This window comes from Lepidochelys kempii, chromosome 11 (genome assembly GCF_965140285.1).
Source record: "Lepidochelys kempii isolate rLepKem1 chromosome 11, rLepKem1.hap1, whole genome shotgun sequence".
Taxonomy (NCBI): Eukaryota; Metazoa; Chordata; order Testudines; family Cheloniidae; genus Lepidochelys; species Lepidochelys kempii.
Genome location: NC_136390.1, coordinates 65,960,210 through 65,978,293, shown reverse-complemented (window position 1 = coordinate 65,978,293; position 18,084 = coordinate 65,960,210). Strand labels below are relative to the sequence as shown.

General features: G+C 41.3%; 1 protein-coding gene across 6 annotated transcripts in view; it reads left to right on the top strand.

Annotated features, from left to right (window-relative positions):
• ERBB4 (erb-b2 receptor tyrosine kinase 4) overlaps window positions 1–18,084 on the top strand; it is a 974,133-nt gene that overhangs the window by 736,020 nt on the left and 220,029 nt on the right. For all 6 annotated transcript variants that reach the window (XM_073306718.2, XM_073306716.2, XM_073306720.2 and 3 more), the window contains exons 9-12: window positions 1,323–1,449; window positions 6,521–6,594; window positions 8,258–8,348; window positions 10,134–10,333. In XM_073306718.2, the coding sequence (XP_073162819.1) occupies window positions 1,323–1,449; window positions 6,521–6,594; window positions 8,258–8,348; window positions 10,134–10,333 (492 nt within the window). The remainder of the gene's footprint in view (window positions 1–1,322; window positions 1,450–6,520; window positions 6,595–8,257; window positions 8,349–10,133; window positions 10,334–18,084) is intronic.

Below are 18,084 nucleotides of genomic sequence, written 5' to 3'. Positions count from 1 at the left end.
GGGATAGTTTTTGGCCATTTGAGTGGAATAGACCTGTAGGTTTTTGTTATTGGTGGTGGTTGGAATTTGTTAATGTTCACTGGTTTGAAAGCGTATCTGTTGGAACCTTTCAGGACCATTTCCAAAGCCCTGATTCTTCACTACCTTTATTGTCATCTTTGTGGGAGGTCCCAGCAAACTGCTCGTACAACTGCTGGGTTTCTGCTCTCTCAAAGCAGAGACCTGAGGTTCTCCTGCCTCCTCTCTGAATGGCTTTGAGAGACAAGAGACCCTCTCCCTTCCCTCCAGTAGCATTGATGAAATATCTAAATCCCTCCTCTGCCTCACCAGGAAGCTTCCAGATGGAAACCTGAGTCATTTTGCTGTCCCAACAGCTCTGTGTCTATGGGAGTCTTGAGGCTTCTTCTTGCTATATGGAGGTTTCAACAGCAATGGGAACAAAATACTGCCAATTTTCCTTACCACAAACCTGTGTCATAACAGGGGAGATGCCAGCTAGCTCACCAGACAGCTACATAAAATCTGGTCCAATCAGCAAACAGCTACCCCACACAGGGCATCATGAAACAGATAAATGCAAGGATTTCTGCCTTATGCTGATCAATACAACTAGCCTTACCATGTTCAAAATTGAATGCAAAATTCATCTCCACAACATAGCTTTCCTGCAACAGACACCTCTTTCCCACATAGGCACATGTGCATGTACACACCATTTTCCATTCAAGTGCTTACTCTGACCTGTTGGGCAGAAGGAGAGAAATAACTGATTGTCATTTAAACACCTGGGAGGGGCTCAGATGCTTTGCTGATAGCTGTCACTGTTAGAGCCTAGTTAGGCAGGTAGATTGATATGTTGTTTTATTGTGTAATCTAGGGAACTGGATGTTCCTATGGGCAATGTATACCCCAGAGCATGCAAGGTTGGAATTAACTGGCCATAAGGACCCTGAAGGGAAGTTTCTAGCACTGTTGCCCCCTTATGAAAGATACAACAGCCAAGCAATGATGCTAACGAGGCAAGAGTCTTTCCAGGCCCAGTTGGAATGTCAGTTGGATGGTGAAAGGGAATGAAGATGCCATTGGCACTTCCTGCCTAAAAGTCTATATCACAAGTACTCAGCGATATTTTTCACTCCTTGGGAAGTTTGTCCTCATGTTCATGTTGAGGGGCGGGCAATGGCTCAAATTGATGCTTGTTTTACCAGAACCATTCTGCCCATCCCCGGAGGAAATGAAAGCTCAGGTGAATAAGGAGCAAACATTTATTGATTCATTTAATCTTCTTGCGAGTTGTTTTCATGGGGTTCTTGTTTCGGCAGCATGTGATGGCATCGGCACAGGGAGTTTGACGTCCGCTCAAACCGTTGACTCCAACAACATTGACAAGTTCATAAACTGTACCAAGATCAACGGGAACCTGATCTTTCTTGTCACCGGGATTCATGGGTGAGCACTAACACATTTTTGCACAGTATGTTACAGGTCTGGCTGCGGGACAGAACTAGCTGTGGACACTTCTGATTTGTATGGTTGTAGGAATGCATGACTAAAGAGAAGCCCTGAGATAAATTGGTTTTCTGCTCACTTTTTGAAGTGCTGGTACAGCCAGCTTGATTCTCACATTCAGCTTTTATGAAACAAAGGATAAGAAAGAAAGTTTGTGCTGGGAAAAGGAAAAACAATTGGGTCATATGTTCAGTTTAGGAGACCCTGGCTGCTGGATTGGAGTGACAGCTGGTCAGGGATTGTGGGGAGAGAACAGTTCACTTCCACTGATTTTCTTATCTTGAACTAAAAATGGGCCTAATCTGCAAAATGTGGATCCAGATCTGAGGGAAGAACCTTAATTGATTTAAATGGCCATAACTCCCTTGCCTATGAGAATGCACAGCAGCTGAAGATCCGCCCCCTAGACTTTGAACATAAGACAAGATATGGCTGTGAAATGTGCATTCACGTTTGTATTGCAAATACCCACAATGCTCAAGCGGGTTGTTTCTCCTGTGTTTCGGTTCAGACATATCCGTACCTTGAATCCTTCCAAGCATTATCAAAGGTTCGGAGACAACTTTAGAGAGAGAGTTATAAGAACCAAGGTTTGAGTTGGTTATATCTTGCTTAAGGAAGGTATACCAAAGACTTAATCAGCACTTTAGATTATGTTTTGGTGCCTCATTTGGTCACCATTAAAGTCAACAGTTAGCACTAATGATGTTATCTTGTATGAATGGGCATCATTTCCCAAATGAAAGGCCTCCTGGGGAAAGAAATTCTGTGTTTTAGATATAGGTGATGGTAGCTAGCAGTTTTCTCACACAGTCTTCCTTCCATCCTGAAAGGATTATCTTTGGTAGGACAACATATGATTAGCTCTCCTTTTTAATTCAGCCCTCACGTGAGCATCAGTCATCAGCCAAGATGAATTAAGGAGCCACTTTGGTGAGGTATAACAGTACTCATCATAAAGAACAAAATCCAGCAGATAGATTAGCACAGTCAAGTATGTGGAAATGTTGCTGTTATGACTACAAGTACTTTGCTGTTATGAGTGTAATTTCTTTCTTTGCTGTGTGGTAACAACAAAGACTATTCAATTATCTCTGCCACTACATAGCTTTTAAATCTTTACATCCGATCTGTAGGCGCCTTAAAGTTTTCAGCATCAGATGTTGAGAGCTGAGATCTAATTACCGTTCCCATGCCAAATCGATGCTTGCAACTTTGCCGCCGCATGGGGAAAGCATGGTTAACAACACTACAACAAAGGATCTGAAACCAAATTTTGACATGACTAATAGTGGTGGATTTTTCCATAGTCGTCCTGTGTGTTCTGGTATGTAGGAAAATCATAATGGCCTATATCAGGATGTATCTTTCAGACTGCCCTTAGGGATGAGGCGAAAGAAGTCTGATTCCATAATATTTGAATTTGTTATAGGGGCCAATTGTAGTGCACCATCACCTACAGCATGATCCAGAGCACACTGAGGTCAGTGTAAAGACTCCATGGGAGTTGGATCTGGACCCTAGAGCTTGATGGTGATAAAACAGGGAAGTTAGAGTTTGACTGTATAGATGGTCTTATCTCTCACAGCAGGGACTACAGCATGAAAGGTTAATGTAGCATGGGATAAAGCATAGAAATGGACAAAGAACCAGGTGTAAGCGATTCAAAGAAGTGCTGCGGCAGACTTGGGGAATCACTGAAGAGGGTCACCCAGGAGTCAGTGGTCACACCTCACACTTTCTAATATGTACAAATGGCCAACCAAGGAGGCTGCGATAAATTTGTTAAACTCACATGACAGAAAGAAGGTTAGAAAACACAAGAAAGGCACAAGAAAAATGTAAGGGAGTCTGAACATATTGTGTGCTTTAGCCAATGCATTAAGTGAAATGTAATTTTGAGTATTTTTAGGGTATTAGCTGCAAAAATGTAGAACAGAACTATGAGCTGAATTGTGCTCATGAATCTCTGTAGCATCAAGCAAGAAGTTGGGGCAAAAATGACCTTGGAATAAAATCATATTCTCTGAAAAAGGATCTAAATTATGGACTAGAAATAAAAGACAAGCACAAAAGCTAAAATATATTGCTGTGTTGGAACAGTGGAATATAAGCTTGTGACATTCATGTTGAAACCATACCATGCTCTAATCAGTGTCCTGCATGAAAAGACTAATACCAGTCTTAAGCAGCACAGTGGACTTAATCTTGAGCATTACATTGGAAATAGGCCACAGATCTTGAAAAGAACAGGCTGGAGAAATATGCATCATTTTTGAAAAAAGAAGAGCTCAGAGAATGAATTAAAATAACATTATAGTGCGGGGGCTTTTGTTTGTTTGTTTAAATTTATTAAATTTTACAAAGTATATTTACAGAAAAGAAGTTACAAGAGCAGAAACAACTTGCAAAATAGAATTAAACCAAACGTACGTTAAATAAATTGACAGTGTATTGCAATAATAATCAAATACATATTTGCCGCTCATCATTTTAAATAAGGAAGTTGTTTCCATGAGTGCATACATTCATGATGAATTCTAGCCTATTTTCTTTAGAAATGTATACTCTCTCATATTTCAAGTCGTAGGAATTAACAGTCTGTGGGGAACGGGGAATTAAGAGGAGTTTTTACAGTGGGGGAGAATCATTTTAATTGCAGAGGTCATTAAAAGCATGTGTGCATGTGTGTGTTTTTTTAAAATACTTTGCCTAATGAAGTACAAGATGCTTGTTTGTATTTTACCCTCACTGGGTGGGGAGTTGACTGTTAACTATTTAAATAGTATTGGCTCTTTGATTAATAGATACATATAGTATACTACCCTTCCCTTTTCTAGATCAGCTTTGTAAAAATATTGCATCTCCACTCTTTTGATTCATTTGTTAGTTTACAAGACCTGTTAAGATAAATAGGGTCTAGTGAATAGCCCATTGACGTCAATGGATGTTACCTTTCCATTAACTTCAATAGGCTTTGGATAATGCGCGTAGTCTTTGTCAGTGTTAATACACGGCTTCTCCCTAAGTGTATGAGTGAAGTGAACTTCATTAATGCATGTGTGTACAATCTGGCAATCTGAGACTGAGAAAGCATTGGCTGAAATACAGAATGAGACACCTTTATCGTCCAGAGGTGGTACTGGCTGTGATGGATGGTCTGGAAGCTTTGTAGTTTTAAAAAATAGTATGCCTTGAGAAAAAAAGTCACTGAAATCATTTCCATAAGCTCACTCTAAATCATTTTTAATACCTAACCGCAGAGACAGGGGTTGGAATTCAGGAATGGAAATTCATAGAAAAAGATAACCCAGAGCAGTTTGCGCAAAAAGTTTTTAGAGCACTAAATGTGCAGAATGTATCCCCACCAGCAATGCTGGTGATATGGTATTTCCAGGACTGCTTTGTTACCACGTTTCAAGAAGCGAGGATTAAAATACATATGAGACTAGCTGGGACCCAAAATTCTTTGCGTGTTCTTATGATCACACATAGAAGGTGCTAAATGAAGGAAGCTATCAACAGGAAGTTGGCCCTTGCAGTATGAAGTTAGTGAACTGCGGCTCACTTGTTCTCTACAAGTCCCATAATAGGACAGTTTAGTTTAATAAAGGCACTGGTACATGAGAGGTATTCATTTATGGCCTGATTCAAAGCCTCTTAAAGTCAATCAGAGGACTGTCATTGACTTCAGTGGCCTTTGGATCAGGTTCTTAATCTTCTGTGTTTGGAGAGAAAGCTCAGGTAAGATTGAGCTAACATCAGCATGCACAGAAAATGCATCTTCCGTGATTTTTACGTGCAATGGCAATAAAAATAAGTGGCCTAATGATCAAATATAATTGGAATAGCTGGGGAAGAATGTATTATCCTACAGTTTTGTAAGAAGAGAAAATGGTTATATAAGATACATTGGCTTCACTTCTTTATTGGTGTGAACTTTTTTTGTCCTAAAATACTCACTGATATTGGGATGGGGATGTTTTATCCCGTAGTCTCATGTTTAGCAAAGAGAGCTTTTTTAAAATTAATGGATTTCAAAAGAAAAATTGTATTTCTATGCTGAATCCTCAAAACCTGCCATCTTTTTTTACGAGAGCTCCAATTTGGTAAAATTAAGGGTACAATATTTCTGTGGTCCACTGGGCTTTAGGTTACGTTCCAGAGCTCATTTCACTCCTGTTCACCTGGAAATGCTCTCTGTAAAGGTTAGAAGTAACCCCCATTACTCTGTCACTGCACTTAATCCTGAGGGTTTGCCTGTAAAGGCAGCATGTTTGATTACCCTTGTATACCAATCCCAAGAGTGACGTCTCTTGGAAAGGCAAATAATGAGACGTTGGGAATGCATTCTTCACCTTTTCTGAGGTTGCCTTCCATCCCAGGGATGTATTTTTCTTTTTTTTAAAGAATGCAAACATTCCATAGCACGGTATTACACAAGAACCTTTCCTTGTCCTTTTTTCAGATCAGCATTTTCATATAAGTATTCTTCTATGGAGGGGTCACAGTGTAATAAAGTTTACATTAAGGGGGTACCTTTCAGGAGAATGTTCTCTTACTTACTTTTATATGCTGTGATAGGCAAAGGGTCATGAAATAAGACAACTCCAGCATTGTCTGCACTAGCATATTCTGGCTAAAACTTTTAAATTTCTTTTGAGCACCTCAATTTTGGGGTGGCAAACTTGAAACACCTTGGAGAAAGCCTGATTTCCAGAGAAGACGGGAGCTCAGGACTTTTTGATAATCAACCCTTTGCTGTTTGATTTTCATGAGCATAGATATTTCCCAAAATGTTTTAAAGGTGATGAACTGAAAGATGTTGGGCTCAGGACTTCTGGGGAAACACTCAAGGCTCAGGAAGTTAATGAATTGAAAAATGACTTGGTGTACTTGCTACCTAAAAGCAAGGTGCTGATATTCCGAATACTGCTACTATATAATGTACTTTCATAAGCCTGCTCATTTTATATTAAGAACATTATAATATGTCCTTCTAATCTTCCAGGGACCCCTATCACACAATTGCAGCAATGGACCCAGAGAAATTAAATATCTTCCAAACAGTCAGAGAGATAACAGGTAACTCACATTTGTGATCCTACATAATTAGGGCTCTTTACTTATTTTGTATTTGCCATTTGTTTATATTTAAAGGATACATATTTTTAACTGACTATGCCGCAAGTTGGATAAACCTTTAATTCTTAACCTCTTCAGTATCAGTTGTTGCTTACAAGTACATATTCTTTGTTCCTATTAATGCAGAATGTCGTCTAACTCTGGGGTTCTGAACCTAGGGCATACAAACAGGTGTCAGGAGGTCAGGACCTTCTTGCAAGAAGGCGATCCTGGTTAGATACAAGCAAGATGGGAGGAGGACTTTGGGGGGGCTCCTGATAGGGAAAAAGTGGTTGCTGTAAGGAAAAGTTTCCGTCCTACTGCTCTGACTTAAATATATATCTTTAATTCATTGCTGTGGGGGAGTTTAGTTTGTGAGTCCCATTGGTTTGTGACACTTAATGGGACTAGTATGGTTCGAACTCCATAGAGTGCTTCATGAACTTCCACCATGTTTGCTCCAGTTTCAGCTCACCGGGCCGTGAAGTGAAATACCACAGCTCTGTGTTCTCCATTGACTGCTGTTTCCAGTGATTTATATATAATTAAGGACAAGCAACAACCACATAGACAAGCTCTACCCACTGTGGGATGGTTATCATGGGGAGGAGTTTAAGCAAGCTCTTGCCGTTTTTAAATGACCTTATAGTACATGCCCCTGAATGTTTTACCACTCAAAAATCAGGGACAAATTGTGCCCTAACTTACATCCACTAGCAACCCCAATTGGTCAGCAGAGTTATCAATGTGCAAGTGAGTTCTGGATCTCACCCTAAATAATGAAGTGTCTTAGGTAATATAGGCAACAACTCAGAAAGGTACATAACTAGCAAACATTAAGCACCCAAATAGTCCCATTGAAGGTCACAGCTTTAAGTCCCATTGATGTCAGTAGGACTATTCACATGCTTAAGTTCCTTGTTAAATGAGGGTCATCATGATGCCAGGCACCTGGGGACTGTGTGATTCATGGTCTTCCTGCTATGCATGTGCTGCTAGGGAGGGCATCCGTGCCGCAATGATATGTGTTTCTGTCACTCCTCCCCATCCCCGTGATTCATATTTATATCACCCCAGCGATTCATATTTATGTCACTGCCTGTCCTGGAACATCACAATGCCACATGTGGCAGAGAGGAGACTGGACTACAATGCCTCAAATCCAAATTCTCAGAACTGTTTCAAAACTGGGATATTTTATTAGATTTAGCTATAGCAAAATGAACTCAACTAACATGTGGGTTTTTCACACGTGTGTTCCTCAGCTCATGCATATCTTGATTTTGTCTGCTGACTTTTGCTAGAAAAAAGCTGGGAAACCTAAGAAGTGTTGAATTTGCTCATACATTACAAGACTTCTCCCATCTCTGGTCTCTGGGAGTGGACTAGTTCTGAGTTTTCTAAAACAACATATTTACAAATCTTTGCTCTTCTGGAGGAGTCTATTCTATAGTGACTGACATTCATAGACAGTATCCTGCATCATTCATTACCCACCTATTTCTGCTTCTCAGACCCATGCTATCCTTTTATCATTCTTTCATAATTCAAGTATGTCATAAAGCAGTTTCTGTGGTTTAGATGATGAGACACTTGCTAACATATCTGATTTTATCTCCTTCAGGTTTCTTGAATATTCAGTCATGGCCCCAAAACATGACAGATTTCCGTGTGTTTTCCAACTTGGTTACTATAGGTGGAAGAGCCCTATATAGGTAAGATGTGCTTTTCTCTATTTGTGTTATAATTTATACTGTGCTCTTGCCCTTCAACGACTATCATGTCATAGAATCATAGAATATCAGGGTTGGAAGGGACCTCAGGAGGTCATCTGGTCCAACCCCCTGCTCAAAGCAGGACCTAATCCCCAACTAAATCATCCCAGCCAGGGCTCTGTCAAGCCTGACCTTAAAAATATCTAAGCATAGCATAGAATGTAAAGTCCTTCATGAGGACCAACTGCATAATCACTAAGCATATGTCTCAATTACCAATGTATTCACTAACACTGGACTAACAGCTTTAAACTGCGCAAACGCTATTGACCCTGTTAATTATGTTGCTTTAAAAATCATTGCTTCTCAGTTTCCTGCCACAGTAATCCACTCCCCAGCCCCACAATACCATGAACGATAGAACGTGCAGTGTGCCCAGTCTTGCTCCTCATGCTCCAGACCTTTGACTCATGAAACAGTAGCAGTAGTTCTGAAGATTATGATTTATGACAGATACCGTGTTCCGTTGTAAGGGAATATCACACTTGACTGTGTTGACTCAGATGCCTTTTGCCTCTCTCACAGTGCACTCGTGATAGGGTGCATATTGTTTCCTAAAAGGCAGTAGAAGAGAACAACAGGGATGATCACTGAGCTGCCCCCGGCAGCGTTGCAAAATATGGCACCTGCAATAGTTTGCCAGTTCCCCTGTGTCAAGTGTCGGTTCGGTATGAAAACTGATGTGGAGAGGTAGCTGTTGGAGGGAGCAAATGTAGTAAGACATAATGGGGGAGTGAGACAATACATCTATATGATACATACAGCAACCCCTGGCTCCGGTGGAATGAAATGTTAGGAAATCCTGATATCATAGACAGCCCAAGCAGATTATGAATAGCAGGGAAACCTTGAGATTGAATTACAGCCCCGGATTCAGTTTTGAAGTAGCAATTTTCATTTAGAGCATCTGGAAAACAATTACAATCATTAAAATACATGAAGTAATCTAGAGAATACCCTGATTTCTGGCTTCACTCATTTTCAACTGTAAAATAATGTACATCAGCCTCTCCATGTTGCACAGGGAACTCGTACTCTTCCTATGATGAAGGGAGATAACCAGATACTTTGATACAAGAAAAAAAAAACAAACCCAAATGCTTGAAAGCATTCTGGAGGAATGTTCTTGAAAATAATCATTTCTTCTCATATTACTATAGCTGGCATTAATGTGACTCCTGAGAGAGGACTTTTGCACATTATGTGGGACCGCATCATTCTCTTTCATTTATAGCTGCTCCCAGTATTACTCCCCCCCTCTTTTTTTGGAAACCTTCCTTCTTTTCTGCAGTTGTCAGCATAGCACTTGAACTCAAAACAGCGAGAGTGGGTGAAACTGTATTATGTGCCACAGAGGCCAGTAACATCTGTAAACCTCCAGTCAGGGCGGGAGCAGGAGCATCACAGCTTATAGTATCATACCCCTGATAGCACAGTCCCGCTCCACTAGACAAGTCAGCAAGGCTGCTTTGTGGTCTCTTACATTCAGTGTGTCTCTTACACACATGCTCATTCACTGCTTTACAGCCGCGTAACTATACTGACCTGCTATGAATCTTTGAACCATGCTGTGTGTATGTGGCATTGGAAGCACTTGAAACTAAACTCCCTTCTTGAGTTGTCCTTTATTAATACTCCTTTTAGGTAAGACGTGCCATTGTCACTTCATGCATGGGATAAATCACACATTCCAGGGCTATTCACTGCTTATGTTTGCTCCTGCAGCGGCCTTTCCTTACTCATCCTCAAGCAACAGGCAATTACCTCTCTACAGTTCCAGTCCCTGAAGCAGATCAGTGCTGGCAACATCTACGTCACTGACAATACCAACCTGTGTTACTATCACACCATCAACTGGACCAGCCTCTTCAGCACGCCCAATCAAAAGACAGTGATCCACCGAAACAAAAAGCCTGAGAACTGCAGTAAGTACTTCTGCTCAATGCATACGTTTTGTTTGTTATGGGTTTGCGGGTGTATACACAGAACGAATGTGATATGGTGGGCCAGATTCCCAACTGGTGTCACTCTGCATTCAGTGCTGTCAGTGGAGCTACATCAATTTACACTAGCTGAGGATCTGGCCCAGCTTGCCTCTGATGAGATTTATAGGCAATTACAGAGCATGCGGGTGTGAGCAACTGAAAAACGATAATGCTGCTGGCTCACCATGTTTTGACTCTCGGACACTGAGCTTCCCACTGTTAGAAACCCAGTTTCACAATTACAATCTCTAAAGCAATAAATGTGAAGTGAATGTAGTGGTCCTGAAAAGGTGTTTGTTTGACAGCACTGAAAACTATAGCCCCACCAAAGTTCCTTAGAGGGCTAACATCGAGGAATATTTGGATGAGTTAATCTCTTTCACTCTCACTCCTTTCTTTCCTAGACCTCTCTGAGAAGGTTACCAATTGGGTGCTAATTAGTGCTGATAGAGTGGCATGTCTGTTAGAAACTGGATTAAGACCACTGTACCGGTGTGGCAGACAACATGATCATAGCTACACTGAAATTAGGCCAGGAATTTGCATGAAGGCAGCCACATCATGGCATCCGTACAGTTCATTGTAAGCATCTGCTAGTGCACTTCCAAGAGATCAGATTCATTAAATTACTTCACCCTTTAAGTGACATTTCCTGGATTTGTGCCTTTGCCAGCCAGAAATGTTACACTTGTGCTTTGTGCTCTCTTAGACTGTCGGACTGCGGTCCTCCTTTGTGTTTCCCCAGTCTCATGGCTCTCCCTTTGATCTCTAAGCTTGTGAATGTGGCTTGAATGCTGAATAAGCCCAGTCCCGCGTGCAGAAAGCACACATTTTTTAGCACCACCATCTCATCAGTCTTCACATATTGTTAGAAACCCCACCTTGGGCCCCACCATAATTTAGAGTAACCTCCTGGCTGCTTTCAGATGTGCCAACTGGAACAGCACCTAGTTGCTGGTCTAACGGCTGAGGGTTACTGGAATGCACGGTGCTCCAGCAATGCCAGCTCCAATTATCCCAGCGCTGGCTATAGCTGATCCTGGACCAATCCCTACTCTGTGGTGAGAGTTAGGGTTATGCCGGCTATATCCTGCACAAGGGAATGCTCAATTATGGTGGCTTCCTGGCTGCTTGCCCCTGCCTGAGCTGGCAGTGGGGAAGTGGCAAGGATCTGGCTGTATGCCTGCAATCTAGTAAGAGGCATGTGTTCAAAATAATTGTATGTGTTGTGACTGGCTATTCTTGGCCATTTGAGGTTCAGGGGGGAGAGAACTTTTTGGGCCAACTGCAAGATGGTGTAATATGGTGCCTGAGTAAGAACAAGTTCTTGAGCTAGATGCAGAAATCACTGGGATGAAATATATGGCCTATGTTATGCAGGAGATCAGACCAGATCCTCTTAATGGCTCCTTCTGGCCTTGAAATATATGACTCTATGAACCTTTTGGAGACAAGAAGCTTTCTCTTTTCTCTCCCACACTGAGTATTGCCATAAAGAGTGCTTTGAAAGGGTCACACCGTGTCAACCGCCGATTGGGTTCAATAGGCTGGCTAGGATGCTGCTGAATCCTTTCTTTTCAAGGAAGCAGCCACCCTCCCTCCTGTCTTGCCACAAAATAAAAACTCAAGCAAGAAATAGATGAGCAGGAAAAAACAGGGAGCCCCATACCTCATACAATAACAGTTCAACATTGCTTCAAGGTTGTTAGAGCTTGGAGACCATGTGTAAGAAGACAATCAAAAATAAATGGTCCAGGGTGAACCCAGCCGCATATGTGCGCTGGGGTGCTTTTCACTTCATAGAACAGTTTCTCATTTGTTGCACAGGCTTTGATTGCTTGGAGGCTTAGGTTGAACACAGTATTAAATGGTTGGGGAGCTGGAAAGTACACCCATATTAGCTGTTAGGAGTAGCTTTTCACCCTTTCATGTAATCTCAAAGTTCAGGAGGTTTTGAACTCGCAAAAGCTATCAGAACATGGAATTCCCTACCCTATCCAGAGATGGAAGCCTGCATCCATTGTCAGATTGTTTTATTGCAGTGTAGAGTCATGTCAGTGGATTTATATGGAAAATACAAACACTACCAGAAAATGTCAGAGGAAAATACAAACATCACCATTTTTTGGCCATAATAAAAAGTGTTTTTCAGCAGAAATAGATCAATATTTTGTGAAATTTTATATTAAAGGGACTGAATCACTGCTGATATTTCAGAAAGTCCTTGGTAAATGATGAAGACTTTAGGATCCTGGAACTTCACATGTGAGTAACTTCAGTGAAGTTGCCCACATATAGAAGTGTTTTCAGAAACAGGCCCCCAAACCAGAGCAATCAGTCTGAAGAACTAAGGAGGATAGGAACAGCAAGCCGATAGAAATTTGAGATATGCAAAGGATTAATGATTAATATACTGGATGACCCAGAGAAGTTTGTGACCGAGAAACTGAAAAAAGCTGTATCTTTGTTGTGTACTTTTGCTCACGTATCAGCAAAAGAAGGGACAAACAATTTAATTCTGTGTTAAGATATATGCAAACTTGAAAAAAGATACGTATATTGCATTCAGATGTTAATACTACATTGTGTCATTCCTTATCTTTGTAACTTATATTAGTGGTATTACATTTTTTTTTCTTGTTATACAAACATTTTAGAGGCCCCAACCATGTTAGGCGCTATTCAAACACAGAGAAAGAGCTAACGGTCTTAGGTCTTGATCCTGCAATTACTTATCCATGTGCTTTAACTTAACTATTGTTACTAGTCCTGTTAACTCCAATAGGAATACTCACAACAGTAATGTTAAGCATGTCCGTAAGTGTTTGCAGTGTCGGGTACGAAATAGGCAAGGCAACCAAAGGGTGGGAGATGAAGTGATTTGCCCAAGATCATACAGTTGGTCGGTGGCGGAGTCAGAAATACAATTGAAGTCTTCTGAGTTTCAGTCTACTGCCCCATCCCCAGAACCAGTGGTGCCCCGTAGATACTTCCATAACATTAACCATTTCAATTAATATTGAAGAACGATTCTTTTTAATGGATGTTCGCATTTAAAAATCAGGTAGTGAACCATCTAAAACAGGGGTGGGCAAACTTTTTGGCCCAAAGACCAGATCCAAAGTCCTGATGGGCCGGATCTGGCCTGCGGGCCGTAGTTTGCCCACCCCGATCTAAAATGTGATTGTTGTATACAAATGTAGGTATAATTTTTAGAAGATATTTTGGAAAAAAAATGATGAAACAGGATGGAGATAAAGAGAATGGGCTTTTGGATCTCTATCACTTTGAAAAACACTAGAGAATTATCCTGGGCAGGAAGTACACATTAATCTCCAGCATCATCAGCATTGGCCCATCATTATGTTTTTGCAGCTTCATAAAAACATGAACCATTTGGTGTTCACTCTGATAATTTATTCAATAGGAATAAAGGCCTGAGCACCTTTTAGGGTGGTGGTTCAGGTCAGGGCAATAAAGAATTTCTTCCGATTTGCAAAAGCAGCAGGTTGATTGAGCAAGCTTGATCTTTGCAAAATTGTCAGGGATTTGAAAGGAGCATCTACAGTTTGAAGAGGCTGAATAAGATGGCAGCTGATAACATGCAGAGAAAAGTTTTGTCCGACTTATTGGTTTAGTACTGTTCTACTGGTAACTGAATCATTGTTGAGTGCAAAATGTTTCTGGGAAAACTTTGAAACCATTCAGCCTAATATTAAGCCCAAATGTTTGAGAGATCTAAAACTATCCTGGACAAAACACAAAGAAGTATCAGTCTTGAGCCTTGTAATTAGACCAGATCTGAAGTGGGATTTGCTGCCTTGAAGGGTGAATACCACTTAATAACACAGGGTTCCTTTAAGAGTCACTCCTTTCATTTAGGACTAGAACAAGAGACAAATCCAGCATCAGTCCTCCTGGGGAATAGAAGAACTGTCCTAATATTTCCTTTCTATCTCATATGATTCAGTCATCCTTTGTGCAGAGTGTACATCCAGGAGTAACAGAGCATTAGCTAGGGCTGACAAGCCAGTGCCCCGATGTTGCTTTCAGGTGATAATTCGCGGCAGACGATAGATGTGTGTGCAGAAATTCAGATTTTTTTTTTTTTTTTGCTGCACATAAGATACACATGGTGATGACAGGTTTCGTTCACCTGCACATCCACCAATGTGATATATGCCATCATGTGCCAGCAATGCCCCTCTGCCATGTATATTGGTCAAACTGGACAGTCTCTACGTAAAAGAATAAATGGACACAAATCAGATGTCAAGAATTATAACATTCATAAACCAGTCGGAGAACACTTCAATCTCTCTGGTCACGCAATCACAGACATGAAGGTCGCTATCTTAAAACAAAAAAACTTCAAATCCAGACTCCAGCGAGAAACTGCTGAATTGGAATTCATTTGCAAATTGGATACTATTAATTTAGGCTTAAATAGAGACTTGGAGTGGCTAAGTCATTATGCAAGGTAGCCTGTTTCCTCTTGTTTTTTCCTACCCCCCCCCCCAGATGTTCTGGTTTAACTTGGATTTAAACTTGAAGAGTGGTCAGTTTGGATGAGCTATTACCAGCAGGAGAGTGAGTTTGTGTGTGTATGGGGGTGGGGGGGATGTGAGAAAACCTGGATTTGTGCAGGAAATAGCCCAACTTGATTGTCATGCACATTGTGTAAAGAGTTGTCACTTTGGATGGGCAATCACCAGCAGGAGAGTGAATTTGTGTGGGGGGGTGGAGGGTGAGAAAACCTGGATTTGTGCTGGAAATGGCCCACCTGATGATCACTTTAGATAAGCTATTACCAGCAGGACAGTGGGGTGGGAGGAGGTATTGGTTCATATTCTCTGTGTATATATAAAGTCTGCTGCAGTTTCCACAATATGCATCTGATGAAGTGAGCTGTAGCTCACGAAAGCTTATGCTCTAATAAATTGGTTGGTCTCTAAGGTGCCACAAGTACTCCTTTTCTTTTTACATGGTGATGAGGGGCATATAACTACCTGGACTGACTGGTAGGGGGTACACTGCACCGTAAAAAAATTAGTGAATGTGCACAGAATTGATCTAGCATAAAATTTCTCTGTTTCTTCTATCAAAACAACTTTCTTTTTCAGTGAATATGGAAAAATTATGAATTTCTCCACATTCACTCCTGAGCAAACTTTCATCTATTTGTCAGAAAAGCTTCATTTTCACATAGCATTTTTTTATTATTATTATTTTACCCCTTTGGCTATGTACTTAAATCTCTTGTTTTTGTGGAAAAAAGAAAAAAATTCATAGCAAACATAAATAGAAGCACATTTTACTTTTTAACACATAGGCAACTCCTGGGACATTTATGGGTGTTTGTAGCCTCTCAGCTGAGAACTGAATTTAACCCCATACATTTCACCTGATTGTGAAATGTTGAAAATACAGTGGGTGGATCTCTTTGCATAGCCCCAGTGGTAAATCCAGAAATTACATTAAAAAAACCACAGCATGCTAGATACTAAACTTGTTTGGGACTAGGGGTGTTGAATGGGCATCTTCCAGCAGGCAGCTGTGTTGTCAGGTGTTTCAATAAATTATCCAGCTCTATTAAAATGAATTCTGGAGTACTATCCTAAATGCAATGCATAGGGCTCTCTTTGAATACAGTCTTTTCCTTTAATTGCTAGTATAAATCCAGTATAAGATATAGTTTATGGTGTGCATGCATCTTAATATTTTATGAAAATTCACTGTAAAAAGTGAAATACTATAAAGCTTTTTCTAGGGAATATAGTTTGGTAGTTAAGTTTACCAGCTTATCACCCTAAAATAAAGGGTCTGCTGCCTTTTTCCAGCACTGGGCCCACTGGTTCTTAACATAATGCCAGCAGAGAGCATTCATTAAATATGAATTTAGAAAGATTGATTTCGTGCAAAAAATTGTTTAAAATCTTCCAGTTTTATAGGCTCGTTCAGTGTCTAATGAAACCTTTCGAGATAAACTGTTACTTGTTGTGAATTGTATCAATTCAGCAGCCAATTAGAAACTTGAATAAATTATTACACTGTAATAAAGCCTGATTTGAGTCAATTGATAAAGTCAATAGAAGTCTTTCTACTGAATTCAGTGGGCTTTGGATCTTGCCCATGAAGAAATGATTGGTCTTTGGCCATGTACTTAAATAGCTAATTTTCATGTTTCCTCTCTACCCTGTGGAAACATACTGGGTTTGATACTTGTACCCTGTGCAAGCCCATTGAGAGGATATAAGCATATTTTCTGAAAATCTGTATGAAAATGAATTCCTGTCATAAGCAGTAACATCTTTTGAAGCTAAATGTATTGTGTGCTTTGATTAGGCTGACCGGATAGCAAGTGTAACCCTTCTGCCCATCAGAGTTGGCAGCAACAAGGGCCGGGTTCGGTATCTAGGGGATCCATTCCAATAACACAATGCAAACCGGCTCGAGCCCCCACCCAGTGACCTGGGACAAATATATACCACCCCCGCTGGGCACCTCCAAGAGGCAATACTTCCCCTCTCGCAAGCACAGAGTGTGAGTGTAGCAAAAGTCTTTTAATAACAGAGAGAAACAATGTGGCATTATGTTGGGGAAACACCACCAACAGGATTCATAACACAACCCATGAGCAAAAACCCACCCCAAGCAAATTGGGGCATGCTCCTTTCCCTTTGGTTCTTGAGTCCAGCAACCCAAAGACACCCAAAGTCCCAAGAGTCCAACAACCCAAAAGTCTCTGTCCCTGGTCAGTGCAGCGCCAGAGTTTGGAAGTTTATCTGCGGAGCTTTACCTCCCAACATGGGTGGAGATGGGGGGGAGGGTTAAGGGGCAACTTACGTGGTCCAAAGCCGATTGCCCCACCTCTCCATGGGGCTCGGCTCCGCTCCACCAGCTGTCCCGCAAATCACTCCACTCCACCAGCCACTCTGCTCTGCCAGCCGTCCCATGAGACGCTCCAGCCGTCCCACGAACTGCTCCGCAATATATCTTCAGGCCCTCCCACGACTTAACACAACGCTCAGTGATTTCAGCTCTTAGTAAGTTCAGCTCTTTTGTGATTTCAGCTTGTAGTAGTGCTGGTGCACCATTGGTCCAAAGTGAATTCAGCTCAGCAGCCTGTAACTAGACTCCCAATGGAATCAAAATTAGCTCTGATATTCCACAGTGGAGAGAGGAGGAAGTACAATTAGCATGTAAGGGCCCTCACCAGGGGGCCCATGCCACCAAGTATTAATATCTGTCCCCAGCCTCTCTCTCAATTCACAGAGTTTTGGAACCCATGTCCCTTGCCTAGCGAATGCTACTTAGTTGATGGTGAGTCCCTCCATCATAACAAAAGGCTAAGTACAGTTCCACTGTCCTTGATTCACATAACTAGGATAATAACAATTTATTCTTCGTGCCCCAATAACAGAGACACTGGGGATCCCACAGCAGCCAAAGTGACCATTTGGGCAGCTATGGGCTCATGCTAGGCGGGGTGGGTGTGCCTATGCAAATGAGATCAGCCCCTGAAGTTCTTTTCCACAACTTGCCACACCTCACCACCAGATGTCAGGGTGGAGCTCATCCTGACTCTGCTTACACAAGTGTGAAAAATCTGGATGGGGTGGGGGGTAATAGGAGCCTATATAAGAAAAAGCCCCAAATATCGGGACTGTCCCTATAAAATCGGGACATCT